The sequence below is a fragment of the Maylandia zebra genome, linkage group LG16 (assembly GCF_041146795.1).
Source record: "Maylandia zebra isolate NMK-2024a linkage group LG16, Mzebra_GT3a, whole genome shotgun sequence".
NCBI classification, from domain to species: domain Eukaryota; kingdom Metazoa; phylum Chordata; class Actinopteri; order Cichliformes; family Cichlidae; genus Maylandia; species Maylandia zebra.
This window is the reverse complement of record NC_135182.1, coordinates 5,199,235-5,213,409: the sequence shown is the minus strand read 5'-3', so window position 1 is coordinate 5,213,409 and position 14,175 is coordinate 5,199,235. Positions and strand designations below refer to the sequence as shown.

Below are 14,175 nucleotides of genomic sequence, written 5' to 3'. Positions count from 1 at the left end.
GCCTTTGTTCTCCTTTTATTCCCCACATTATTCTCCTGAAATGATAGAGCATGATCAGGAACATTTGTTGGACATGTCTTGCAGAAGCACAAGTGCAGCTTGCTGTAAAACTGCATGAAAGAGGAGATCTGGCTGTCTGCAGGAATGATGATCTATGTTATTAATCTCAGTTTAGAAAAGAAAGAAAAGACACAATACAGAAGCATGATGTGTTACTCCAGAATTGGTTTTCCTGAATAAAGTTTTGATACAAATGTTTTGCATGGGGCCAGCAGACTTTGTGCAGGTGTGAATAACAAGTATATATTTACAATAAAGCTACAATATGAGAATCATATTTGCTATTTTCATGTATAAATGCATAAACATGACTACCATGCACCTGTACACAAATAGCCCTAATGGACCATTGATGGTGCCTGTGAATTATAATGCCCTTCTCATAATTTTGGGGGGGAAATGGCTTGTTTTGTGTGTGCGTATGTGTGTTCGCGCGCCTTAATGTACCAGTGACTCACTCATACACTATGTAGGTGGGAACATTGTCTGTTGTATAATATAGCAGCATTGGACGGCTTTACCAGCTAAATACAAGCCAAAACCAAGTTGCCCATTAGCCTGACGCTGTAATGAAAATGGACGGGGTGCATGAAGCTGGGCAGGATAAGCACTAATCAGCGTGACCGCCTTCCTCATTTGCGCTGCTGTTAACATATCATGCCTTTGGACGTGACGTCTGTGGTGCAAATACTTTGCAGGCTTGAACTGAAAAGTAAGCCTGCTGACACTGTGCACTACTGTCAGTGTGATCTAATGATACATAACATGCAAATATAAAGATGTGCTGTACACAAATAAAAAGCTATATTTATATGACGAGGAAGTGAGTGCAGAGTAAACAGGGGCATTTGTATTATTAAGAATGAAACTACAGACAGCTTAAAATAAAAGAAAGTTGTTGTTTTTTTAAATATAACACATGGACAAAATTTGCAAAATGCTCTCATACTGGATAAATGTTATAATGACCCGTGGGTCTGTCTGTAGGAGGCACGTCTGCTATGGACTCATTCAGTTACTAAACAGGAAGATTTTACAAAGATCGAACAATATCGAACCATAGAGGCTGCAATATTCTGTTAAGTTATGAAGAGCTGAAACCTAGAGCCCCAACTTTGTTGTTGTTGTTTGTTTTTTAGTAAATTTCAGACTTTCCTAGTGAACTGCAAAATCTCTCAAACCTTACAGCCCCAGCTGGTTAGTGTAAGATATCTGTTAAAAGCAAACAGAAAAAACTGGTATTTCTATATATACAGTCAGGGTAAAAACAAAAGTACAAACTCCACATAAGGGCAAAATGGTCCTTACCAGATCTAAAAAAATAAGTAAATACAACCTCACATGACATTTTACAACATGTGATTATTTCTTTCTTTTACAAAAAGCCAGGTTACAGAAGCAGTGTGTGAAAACCAAAGTAAACTTTTAAAGCTTCAGCAGGAATTAAGAGGTAAGTAGCAGGTACTGCTAAGCAAATGCACTTAATTAACAGATCATAATTTCACAGCTTGCAGCTCTGAAGCATTCAGGTGTGTGCCAACACAATGTCAGTTTGTGAAATGCTGTGCAACCTTCAGAGGGCTGTGAATGAACGAATGCCTGCAGATTTCAATGCACTGAAGCGACATTGTAAAAAGAGAGAGGGCCAAAATTCCTCCGCAATCATGTGAGAGACTGATAAAGCCATACAGCAAACCAGTCATTCAACTTGGTGCTGCTTAAAGTGTTGTACGAGGTGTTGATGGGGAGCAGTTAGTTTTCCACACAAAGCTTCTGCTTGGCTTAGTTTCTGTTAAATAACTAATGACATAATGTAACATTATAATATATAATGTTTTGTAGTTTATCTGACATTATATTTACCTTTCAGACCTGGTAAGGACCACATGATTTTTTATTATGTCCTGGAAAAAAACACAATAACAACAACAACAAAAACTTTCTGCAAGATGTGTATGTAAATACCATCACTTAGCAACAGCAAAGGGCCCTGTCAACTGCTACAAGTGTTAAAATTGTTGATGACAGCTGAATACGAAATGTTTTCTTTTACATCAACATCATCAGAAATATCAGCTTTAACGATCCCCTATACTGACATCTTTCTCTGAAGGTACACATTTTAGCCAATACAACCAAAACCTAAGTACTGATACTTGCTTGCCCATAATAACACACTTTAACCTACTAAGACCCGAACTTTTTCATGGCATGAAATTTTAATATCTCTTTGCTATTTGGGCTGATTGAGACCTGATGAATGGAAAAACAAAGAATGATCTTTTTACCTGATGTAGTTTCTGAGAAAAATTATATCCACCTGAGGACATTTGTTTTAAATTTCGATAGAACATTATAAAGTCACAATTAAGTAATGATGTGCAAAACTCTTTATTTGGTGTCTGAACACAGCAGCGTTTTTCCTGAGTACAAAAACAAAATGAGAAACAACAATTGTGCAGCTTTGAAGTGCTGCTAACAGTTGCAGGAAGACGTACGCCTGCAACAAAGTCAAAAAACGTAAAAGATTTCAGAACATTGCATGAAACACGAAACATGTCAGGTGGCAGTGTAATGTCCTCGTGAGTGGATATCAGGCCCTTGTATAGCAAAATTAAGTATGTCCACATATGCGATGTCCACATATGTGGATGCCAGGTCCTAGGAGGTTAAGACTGTCTAATGTTATTCTATCTAATGCAAGCTTCACAAAGACTGGCTGGGATTTAAAACCTCATATCTGAAATACTCTAGTAAGTGAGTGTGAACTTAATTTATTGGATAAACCGATAGTATCTCTGACTGTATATGTAGGGCTGTGTGTTTGTGTGTGTGCGTGTGTTCGTACAGGTGAGACTGTAAAGGCTGCTCTCTACACCAGGATGAGTCACACAACACTGCAGTCCTCCTCATTTTCTCCTTTGCGAGGAAAAGAGAGACAGAGAAACCAGCGCAGACTGAATTCTCCTCCTGTGGGTGAGGGCCTCTTCACCGTGGTGTCACTTCTTCACGACACAGTATCTTTGTGTTTCGCCCTCTTACGTCGTTCTGCGTCTTTACTCAATTCACCCGACACATCCCCTGTGAGTCTGAAATAACTGACGTTATTTTAGACAACAGCGAATGGTTTATGTGGGCGTTATGATGTTCAGCAAAGCATCAGCACAGCACATAATAACCGATTCAGTGGATCAGTGCTGCTGCTCACCGAGGCTGGTTTTCTGCTGCCTCAAACGCTGCCTCTAATTGAAACAGGGTTGAGTTTTGATTATTCCTCTTTGTGCTGCTGAACAAGCCGTGGCAGTAATTCAGTGCACCGGGATCAGGTTAGAGTCATCCCTCTGCTAGCTGCATGTCCTGGGTGACTCATTTCTCTCTCGTTTCTTTCTCATCACACTTACTTTTGTCCGTCTCTATTGGAAATTCACACACATGAGGACTTCACTGATTTTTCCCCTTAAACATGATAGTGCCTTCTCACTGTCTATTTGGTGGCTGAGAATGGAGTCATAAAGTATCAAAAGATCCCAATTGAATTTGCACAGTTGTCATGGTGAAACTGAAACTACCTGAATACTTGAAAGGCTGTTTTTTCTTACAAGTTGAGTTGTGCTTTTCAGTTCAGATTTAATTGGCTATGATATAACATCTGAAGAGCTGCCAGTGAGGGTGAGAGGTGAGAGTTAAAAAAAGAAAGAAAGAAAAGAAAGAGAAAAGCAAGTAAAAGTTCTGCATGTAAAATATCTCAGTAACTACTCTGGATTTAAATGAAAGACAAAAACACACCCGTCCATTAATTTTCTTAATCATTAATCCAGTTGAGGGTCACAGGGTTATTGGAGCCTTGAAACAATAGTTTTTCATTTAAAAAAAAATTGTTTCTTAGTATGAGTGTGGCTACGTCTTCGCCCACACTGTGTAAAATGTTCAATTTCACGCTCAGGCGATGGCAGTAGTGTTCTGTGTCACATCAGCCACAAACACAAATGTGTGTGTGTGTGGTTGTAATCACTGTGAAACGAATGTGGATATTCTAACTGTATATTATTAGCCACGATTTAACTGCAACTTCTCGGTTATTTGTTTGCTCTTCAGAGGATTAAGAGCATTGCTAATTTCATTTCAAATTAAGACATTTGGCTTTAACTGGAACAATCGATAATGTTGGATGACTCAGCCAGGGTAACTTGGAGTTGAAAGCTCTGTAATATCAGATAAAATAACAGGGAACATTGACACGCACAGGCTGTGGAAATTTGTAAATCAAAATGATTCAAATGCACTGGCCACAGTTTGCACAAACTTGGCTTGATTTGTATTCGTATAAAGAAGCAGCCACTAGCAAACAGTTCTGTGCTTGAAGGCCCTGCTGTGAGAAGGGTTAGCAGAGTTTCCAGTTTTTAACTGATTGGGGTGCTTTTCAGCAACATCTTAGCCAACCCGGACAACAGCGAAAAATATGTTTGCATTTTTTTCTGAAGTAAAAGCAAAACTACCTGACACAAGCCCCTTTGCATGAAGAAGGGCATCTGGCAATTTTTACCCCAAAATGTAAGCAATATAAAGCATTAGTTATGCACATTATATTCCATCTTTTAAGCCAGAGATTTAATTTTAATTCAGTGTTTTAGTGACCTTATACTTGTTAAGAGAAGTTCTTATTGTTCCTAAGTTGATCATGTATTTCATAGGTAAAAATACACTATGTAAAATATGAAAGCCATTCCTCACACACTTTGTATAGATTGGACTCTGTTTCATACCATTTCAATTAAAAGTCTGTCTAAATGCCTATAGAGGAGAGACGTCTAAAACTGATGGCAATAGAATTCCTATGTAGATGCAGATGGACTGCAGGGAGAGTTGGGAGAAAATAAGAGAGACTCTGGCTGCAGGTATGGAGCAGGGGGAGAGAATAGAAATGAAAACCCTAATGGGAATGGGAGCATACATGAGAGGGAGGCAAGGTAGTTGGACTAGCGGTGGTTAATCTGGTTGACTTTAAATGTCAAGGTGGGTGCTGAGGACAAATGAAGAAAAGAGTCCAAGCTGGATGGGGAGGAGACTGAGGAGTCAGGAGTGAAGAATAGGAGTGATTTGTACCAGTGGGAGTGAGAGGGAGTTAGTTATCCAGCTAGATGAGTTGGGGAGGGTGCCACTGATGAAAAGGCAGGTAGAGCTGGAAGCAGCTGGGACAAAGATGCTGAGATTTGGGCTGGGAGCAATGCGGATGGGCAGGATTAGTAGGTTAAACAAGGATATTGAAGATGGTGAAGCAAAAAGGAAAAGAGAAAGGCCAAAGAGGAGATTTGTGTATGGGCTGAGAGAGGATGTGAAGAGGAGGGGTAGAGATAAATGATCAGAAGCGAGATATCCAGGGCTAATAATGAGCACCTGTTATGGGGTAAATAGCAATCACATGAAATACAGTTTGGGTGTCCGCATACATTTTGGGCATGAAATGCAGGTGTGGTAGGATGGTTTTCTCTGAAATGTGGTGAAGCTGAATGACACAGCACGTGCAGTACACGTTCATGAATGCAATTCTGAGAAGGTGAGAAAAAAAAGGAGATCAGCAATAGTCCCTAAATAAACCCACAAATACAGGCTCTTTGCAGGAACTGAATATGGTTGCTTTTCTCTCTGTGCTGTGCTAGGTATGTGCAAGAGAGCAACAAGGAAGCAGAACAAGGAGTCATAAGACAAGTTGAGAAAATCAGTTGCACAACTCGGATTGAGATTATTTTGTATCAGATTTATATCTGAGTCTCTTTTCATTTGATGAGGACAGCGCTGAATAGAATCCACTGTTCTCTCCGTTAACAGCGAAAGAATTCCAGAAAGGGCAAAGGGAATTCAGCTGGAGGTGAGCCGGTCACAGCAAACACATGAGGCTCCCTGTCACATGCTCCCAGTACATTCATTAACACACAGTGTTCTTTTCCCCATGTGTAAATGGCAGCAGAGACATTTGCAGGCTTTAAAGTGGAAGAGCTGAAAGACAACAGGGCATACCTGTGCGGTAAAATGAAGGGCAGACAGTAATGTCAGGATGATATAAAGAAAATCCCATTACAAGTGGATCAAATCCACTGTGAGCCGGTAAATGACTAAATCTGTTAACTAAACAATATTTAGGCTGTAGAACAAAAACGCTTCACAATAAAAGCCATGACTTAAAACAAAATCAGACTGGACCAAAATATAAATAAAGAAAAATACATTATTTATGTAATGAACATGTACTTCGGTCTAGAAAAGGACAATTTTACTTTTTTGAGCAAGAACAATGTGAGGATATGAGTGAAGTTGTTTTAAAGAGAATTCTGGCAACATCGGCGGTCATGTTGAAACGCCTCTGGGAACTTTTACAGTTAAGTTGAAGTATAAGTTACATTTGAATGTAATTGTCACCGAGAAACAAAAACCACATGTATTGAATCACCAGTCAAATCTCATTAAACATAAAGGGCTTATGAAGATTGGTTGCCGCCCCCCTAAACAAGGTTTTAAAACCTCTTTCTGTTAAACCCCTTTAGTGCTCTCTGTCCTGACTAATGTCTCTCAACCTGCTGTAGATCGCGGGCAGCTGGAGATGAACAAATCTCTGTGTTACTGGAGTAGGGGGACGCAGTTTGGAACTGGCAACCTGCTGGGGGGTCACTGAGATAAAATTCAACCCATGCTGTAAGGTACGTGTGGGGTGTGCCATGCGGGCTATCCAGCTGTGAGCGCAGTCCCGCCCATTCATCGAAAGCGCCCGGGGGTCGCGCAGAATCTGATTTGGATTGACCGAGCTGTCATCCAATGAAAGCGCGTCAAAGCGTGACTCACCCCTTTTCTTTTCCAATGGAAGCGGGCCGGAGAGGCGGATCAAAGGAAGCAAACTTGGTTGAATGACCATTAAAGCAGCAATCAGCGGTAAATATGTTATGATGCCACGCTCCAAACGCACACCGAGCGTATTGTCCGAGGTGCCGGGAGCGCACTTTTGCACCGGTTAGTCACTTTGCGAAATGGCCGTGCGCAGGAGGAGTGTCGCTGCAAACCAAGTCGGGGGTGGGGGGGTCGCTCTTCAGGGATTTGAACAGTGATGGGCAGCTGTTGGACATTGATTTGGCGCAGCGGCTGACGGTGAATTGAACAGTGCGGTAACGCGGGTTTGTTTTTGGGGTTTTTTAACCATGGACGGAGAAGCTGTCTTTTGTGGCTGTCAGATGAGGAGAAGGAGGAGGAGCGGCTGACTTCTCCTCTCTGCTCAGTGCAAGTGTGAGAGAATCGTGATGCTGATTTTTGGCCAAACGTGAGGCTCCCCCGCCGCTGCCGAGCAGGCTTCAATGTTCGCTCAGTACAGGTGCATCAGGATTTGAGTGGACGTGATCAGAGCCGTCACCATGGCATTCACCTTCATATGGCATCCCACCTCCGTCTTTTCCGCCTGCAAACCGCTGACAAGGATACAGGAAACGTATCTGCACATATAACGGATTGGAATTGGCCAATTGATGCTGCTGCTTGCACTATGATCTCTGGGGAACTATCCGAGTTGTGTAATGGTTTTATTCCATTTGCAGCGCGTGCCCTGCAACCTCCGTGGATGATGGCTAATTGGGCCCAATGATGTAGAGCCAAATCCACCTGGATCTAATGTTCCCTCCTCTCGTGGCTCCCCTGTGACTTTTTGCGCATGTTCAATTGTTTTTTTTAATTCCCAGAGCTTTTCGCTATTCTCGGCTATTGCTTTTGGTGATTTCATTTTATTTGTAAAGACTTTTAAGGACGACTGTTTGCTTCTGAAAGTGGCGATTAAACTGACTGCTAACTTTACATTTTACAGTCAAAGCCCCCGGGCTGTCTGAAGCGTGATCAGCTATGGAAAGTTCAGCTAATAAAATACATTTAATGCGACTCATCCTTGGGACTAAATAGTTCCCTTCCCTCTTTTAAGTGGAACAAACTTCTTTTTCCCTCCCCTGTCTCCTATAGGCTATTTGTTTAGATAACATTCTGTCACTGCATCCACTTTTCCACTATGTCCAGATCAAACAGTGTCAGCCCACCCGGAGTCGGTGCTCCCGGGTTGAGGGGAGGGACCGAGCACAGATCAGCTTGGGGAGAGTCTCAGTCTGTGGCCAACGGGTGCCCATACTCAGCAAGATCTCCGCGCAGGAAGCTCACCCGGACCAACAGCCGGTGGACGGAGGAGGATGATCTGGACCACCGGCCGCCCGGGCGAGCCTCCACGACCGTCAGCAGGGTCAGCTTCAGGTCCAGGTCGGCTTGGCAGGACCATGGAGAGGAGAGCCGAGACAACAACCGCGCGTCCTCTAAACGTCCAGACGGCGAGGTGAGACCCAAGTCCGTGGAGCTGGGTCTGGAAGAGCGGAGAGCCAAGCCGAGGACCGACGAGGAAGAGGTCATGCCCGAAGTAAACTTTTCCTTCGTGGCGTGCTGCACCAGCGTCATGCACATTTTCAAATCCAAAAAATTCCAGTCGGAGAAGTTGGAGCGGCTCTACCAGCGCTACTTTTTCCGTCTCAACCAGAGCAGCTTGACTATGCTCATGGGCGTACTTGTGCTGGTGTACACGGTCATGTTGGGCTTTCACTGCTCCGGTGGGAGATCGGGACCGAGCGTAACGTACGTGGTGGTATTTTCTGTGGCCATCTTCCTCACGCTCGTGCTCATGGTAATCTGCAACAGGAACGGATTTCACCAGGACCACATGTGGGTCGTGTGCTATGTGGTCATCCTGATGGTGTTGGTGATCCAGGTGATTGGAGTACTGCTCGTACAGCCCAGAAGTGCCTCGGAGGGGATCTGGTGGACCGTGTTCTTCATCCATGTCATCTACACTCTGCTTCCCGTCAGGATGCGAGCTGCGGTCATCACTGGAGTTATTCTTTCCGCCATCCACGTGGCCATTTCTTGGATGTTAAACGAAACGGACAGCTTTCTGTGGAAACAGGTACGTCGAAGAATGCGCTCTGTTTTTAAACGTCTGCGCAGAGATGTGAAGCCACGCGTTGCGCGCAATAACGCACATTACACACATTTGTTCAAAGCATCCCGGTGCTGAACGTTTCTCTCACGATCAAGTGAACAAAAGTGATAGAGAAGTAATAGAAATTGTAGGATAATAAATGTCACACACACACAGTGGCAAGCACAGTCTCTCTGATGGGGAAAAAATGGGGGACCCTTTTCAAAGCCACTTAAATCACTTCTGTGTGAGCTCTCAAGGACAGATTGTCCAAAGTGTGTGATTCTTCATGTCAGATCTACCAAGACAATCAAAGATCAGAGAGGGTCTTTGAGTGTGGCCATTAAAAGGGTGTAAACACTTCTGCCTTCAGCTGTGATCTGATCTAGATTATCTGAAGCATCTGAGACCGCAAGTTTATTATGTTAACCAAAGTGCCTGTGTGGGGGGCTTTGTGGTTAAGTCAGAGTCAGGAAACTCCTAGATGCGAAAAAACAAACAAACAAAAAAGTGAAACGTGTTTACTTGAAATATTTTTCCTTTCTCTTTTTTGTGGTTTCTGGTTGTCTTTCCAACACCGAATGACTTAATTGACAAGTTGAGCTGGTGATTGGTTAGACAAACACTTCAGTCTGAGCGAAGCCACTGGTTGGCACGGAAACAGCAGCTGGCTTGTTGCTTTTCAGTGGTGCCAGCAACTGTGGGCTCAGCACAAGTATAGCTATACAGCCAGCTTTTTCCTTTTGCAGTTAGAATTCTCTGTTTTCACTTGCCTCATAAAATCTCATTTGTTCAGCAAAACTAACAGTGCGCAAAGAGCCTGGTTTAATGCCAAATACTATCAGAAAAAGTCTGACACCTGGACATATTTCACAGTTATGAATTAAAAGAAGTGAAATCGTGATCCTTTGTTACGATATCCAAATTTATTGCATTTCATTGTTCTGTTTCATTATGACACATGCCTGAATATTCCGCATTTTAGTCTTGCCATTTTAGCTCTTACTAAACTTGATCACAGTGGGTTTGCGAGGATGGAGTTAACCCCTGTTTATTGACTTATAGCATTCATATAACAGTCTGGTAAACATCCTGTGCAGAGGATGTTTATCAAACATTTGAACATGATATAATTAGTAAAACACTGAAAACACTTTTCTAACCGCAGAGCTATTGCATATTTAGGACTAATGAAGCTATAAAGAATTAATGTGCAGCTTAAACACCTGAAATCAAAGCTGTTTAACAGAAGGGAAGGAAAAAAGTGTTTGGGCTTAGCTTTGGAAAAACTGATTTCAGATTGTTTGTTTTACATCATCTGGGCTCTTAATAAGCTTACAGCTGATAGTTTCAGGGGATCTTGTTTTATTGTTCTGCTGAGCTTCCATGTTTCCCATAACATCCAAATTCCGCTGTTGGTATTATTATCCCACTTGGACAAACGTGGGATGGATGGATGATATTATTATTATTATTAATATATATATATATATATATTTTTTTTACAACGTCAGTATTGCGTTCAACACATTTGTCCACATTTGGCTGGTGGACTTTATCTGTAATAAATGCACTCGTGCAAATGAGTTTAATTTTCCACCATTATTTAAAGGCACACTTAATTGTGTTGACTACTAAGCTCTATTAACTCCTAACTGCTCTCTGTTACGTGTTTGCATGGTGCCTTTTGTTGTTAACCCATTTACTGTTTTTTTTTCTTTACAAGGCTGTGTGCTGCTTAAACATCGTAGCTCATGTACAGTCAGCGCTCCTATAAAGATGTCAGAGTTTATATGGAGAAAGATGCCTATTTATAGCTGAAGAACCTCCACAGGGATTCATCCTTAAATCGTGAACTACAGTAAATTTGTGGATTACTTTTTTTAGAGGCCACTTTAATAGTTGGGGCATGTTCCATAATGAGGAAATCTTTATGTTATAGTGTGCACTTCCATTTTAAACTATACTGTAACTCAAAGGATGACATTGATTGCATAAAGATGGATTGCTTAAATTGTATCATAAAAGGAGAATGCAGTTTTTAAAAAAGTTAAATATGTGCTCACATGAAATTTGATGCCAGCAATATATTTCAAATAAGCTGTGATGGGACTGCAATAGACTGCAAAGTTTAATAGTAAGATAAGCATGCAGTTTGTTTATTTATTTTGGAGCCACATATGTACTGCCACCCAGATTTGAGCTTCCTTATTTCAGAAGGATGACAATAAACTACAATGTGCAGCAGCATAGCTCCATGAACTGAAAGTATTGGGTAGATATGAAACAAAATATACAACATTTTCAACGTATGCTGCGCAGGTGAAATCCTATCCATTTAAACAATGCATCCTTCAAACACCTTTTTTTGTTTTGTAGTTTTTATTGGATTTAAACCCAACATCACAACAGAACAGTGAGCAGCTGCTTATGAGTCTGGAATAAAGAGAGGCATTTGCTCCATCAGTGAAAAGTACTGGATAGAATAGCAGATACGTCTTCAGTTATCGCTTTGACAAGATTTTCAGAAAATTTGACCTCTGATGCGTGATGTCGAAGTAATGAGATTCAAACTCGTCCAACATTTTTAGTGCATACACCTATGATAAGAAAGCCCTATGTCACTTTGTTCTTGAGTTATTCCAATCACAAACTTGGGTGTCCATGCTGCCCGCCTGCCTGCCCGGCAGGGTGACAACAATACCGCATCAACCTTTTACGGCTATGGGGGGGGAAAAGTGCATGTTTTTGAATGTATAACACAAGAAAGTCCAATGGGAGATGTTCTGTTGTTATTTTAATCCATGCTTATTAGGGGCTTTTGACATCCATCCTTCATATGCAGATTACAGATCTAGGAGAAGAGACAAGGGGTCTATCTCCAGCTCACGTCTTCTTTTGTCCTCCACTTGTCCAGTTTCTTCAAAATCCTTAAGAACACACTACACACCATGGGAGTTGCAACATTTTAAGCTAATTTTGCTTTGCTTTTTTATCTTGTTGGTGCAAAAATACTATTTTATGCATATCAAACTATGTTATCTTTGGCATTTTCCATAAAATTGATTCTTTGCTAAGGTGGCTGTTATGTGCAGACACAAGACTGGTTCATCCCTTGAGTTTAATGCCTTTTTTATGCTTGAATGATTCATAGGTCAGTGTTAAGTGGATCAACAAATAGTCTTTCCTTTGGAAATGGTCAGGTGCAAGGACTGGACTGAAAATGAGTGAATAAGTAGCCAATGTCAAAAAGAAGACCACTTTAAAAAATGACAAGAAAGTCTGGCTGCTTGGAGGAAAAACATAAAGACACGAGGGGTGGCTCAAGAATTTTGCACTATATATTCCTTTTTAATACTTGATGGATTGCCTTTAAACTGTTTCCAATTAATTATTTTGTTTAAATAGTTTCCTAATCAATGCATTCACTATTAATAGAGCATTATATGTTGTGTCTCCTTGTAGCATTGCAGTGTCGACAGCGCCGCTTTCTTCACTGAGTTTGCAATGTTCAGTGGAAGCTTTTGATAAGTCTTGAAGCAGGTTCTTATTCAAGTGGTTAACAAACAAGATGCACACATCAGAGACGGCGGTGTGTCAGAAAGAAACCTGAAGCATCAAGACTCGGGAGAGATTGAGATTGCCACACCTGTTAGATTAGCCACGGATCCTCTCCATCAGCCATGACTAAGCCCAAATGCAATGCAGCCACGCCATTTGTGGGTCCAGGTGCAAATCCTGTTGACCAGTGTTCTGAAATCTTGTGTAAAGCCTGAAATCAGAACACTGGTGGCTGATGTTGTCACGTCCACGGTTTTCAAATGACATTTTCAGCAATCTGGTGTCGATATACCCGTAAATTGTTCAGGAAAAAAAGAAGACAAATCCTGATAGAGGGTAGATTATGATACTTTTAGGAGGGTGATCCAGAAAAAAACGGAAAAGGAAATGTCCTTGACTGTATGTGGGCCATCAGTGGTTTATCCTAATTTGGAAGGAGAACATTTAGTTTGAGTACCATGATCTCACATGAGCAGCCCTGTAAACTCCCCACCACGGCTATCACAAACACCAGAAAGGATGAACTCTTTTATGCCCTTTATTTCTTTTTGGAATCTAATTTTTGCTTATATGCAAAACTCAGACTGATTTATTAGTTTTTTTTGTGTCTGTGGCATGTGACCCCGCAAGTTTGTGTTTTCTCAAAAAGCAACATTGTCATTTGATGTGCTGATGTGAGTGTGTGGGAACGAGCTGCTGTATTTGCTGTTCTTTCCTTGCCACGCTGTTGTTTTTAGTAAATCTGTTCTCTCCTGTTTATACAGGAGCCAGCTCTCTGCTGAGTGGAACGAGTGCTGTGAGATCCTCAGATAATCGGGTTTCTGAGTCTTCTGGATTTTTTTGCAGGCAGTTTTTAAAAAACAAAACAACAACAAAAAAACAGCGAGTCAATCTTGTAATCTTTTCTAATGCTCGATTTCATGTGTGGACATTGTGGTGCCAGAAAACCCACAAGTCTGCGCGGCCAGGGTGATGTTGATTTTTATCATCCATTCATTGTGAAGTGTGTATGTGTGGTATGGCTTGTTTGGTCGAGCGAACACAATGCTGTTCAAACTCTGGTGGTGCTAGATAGCGGAGCTGGGTGGAATTGAAATGCATTTGGCCAAATTAGATTATATGTGTGGATGTAGAAAAGCAGGGGGCGTGTAAATAGAGGTGCACAATATTTGCTTTATGACAATAAATACCAGAACAGAAATTAGCTGCCTGTCCAGTGAGGTATTCATCCCTTGGATAAGTTTCATCACTACTAGGTGGCAGCTGGTAATGTTATGTGTGTGTTCTGGTGAGAGCGGCCCTCCAGCAGTGGATCTCCAAAGCAGAGCAAGAACTTCTGTCGCCAGATGTATTCCAGGACATCATTGCCAGAGTCCATCCCAGTCTGCCATGGGAGACTGAATGACACTGAGCAGTGCTGCATTGAGCAGCCGTGACTACACTGTAAAAAGAAACTAACATTTGCTTAAAATCTCTGCAACAAGACTCAAGATTCTTTATTTGTCACGTGCATAGTTATACGAGTGCAACACAAGTTCGAAATCTGAGATTGTACATTGTGTAGTAGTGTG

General features: G+C 41.6%; 1 protein-coding gene across 2 annotated transcripts in view; it reads left to right on the top strand.

Moving 5' to 3' along the window:
- Positions 1–6,938: 6,938 nt before the first annotated feature.
- The window catches only part of adcy5 (adenylate cyclase 5), a 104,651-nt gene continuing 97,414 nt past the window's right edge, over positions 6,939–14,175 (top strand). For both annotated transcript variants that reach the window (XM_004568973.5, XM_004568972.5), the window contains exon 1: positions 6,939–9,028. In XM_004568973.5, coding sequence (XP_004569030.1) covers positions 8,093–9,028 — 936 coding nt within the window. In that variant the 5' untranslated portion in view covers positions 6,939–8,092. The remainder of the gene's footprint in view (positions 9,029–14,175) is intronic.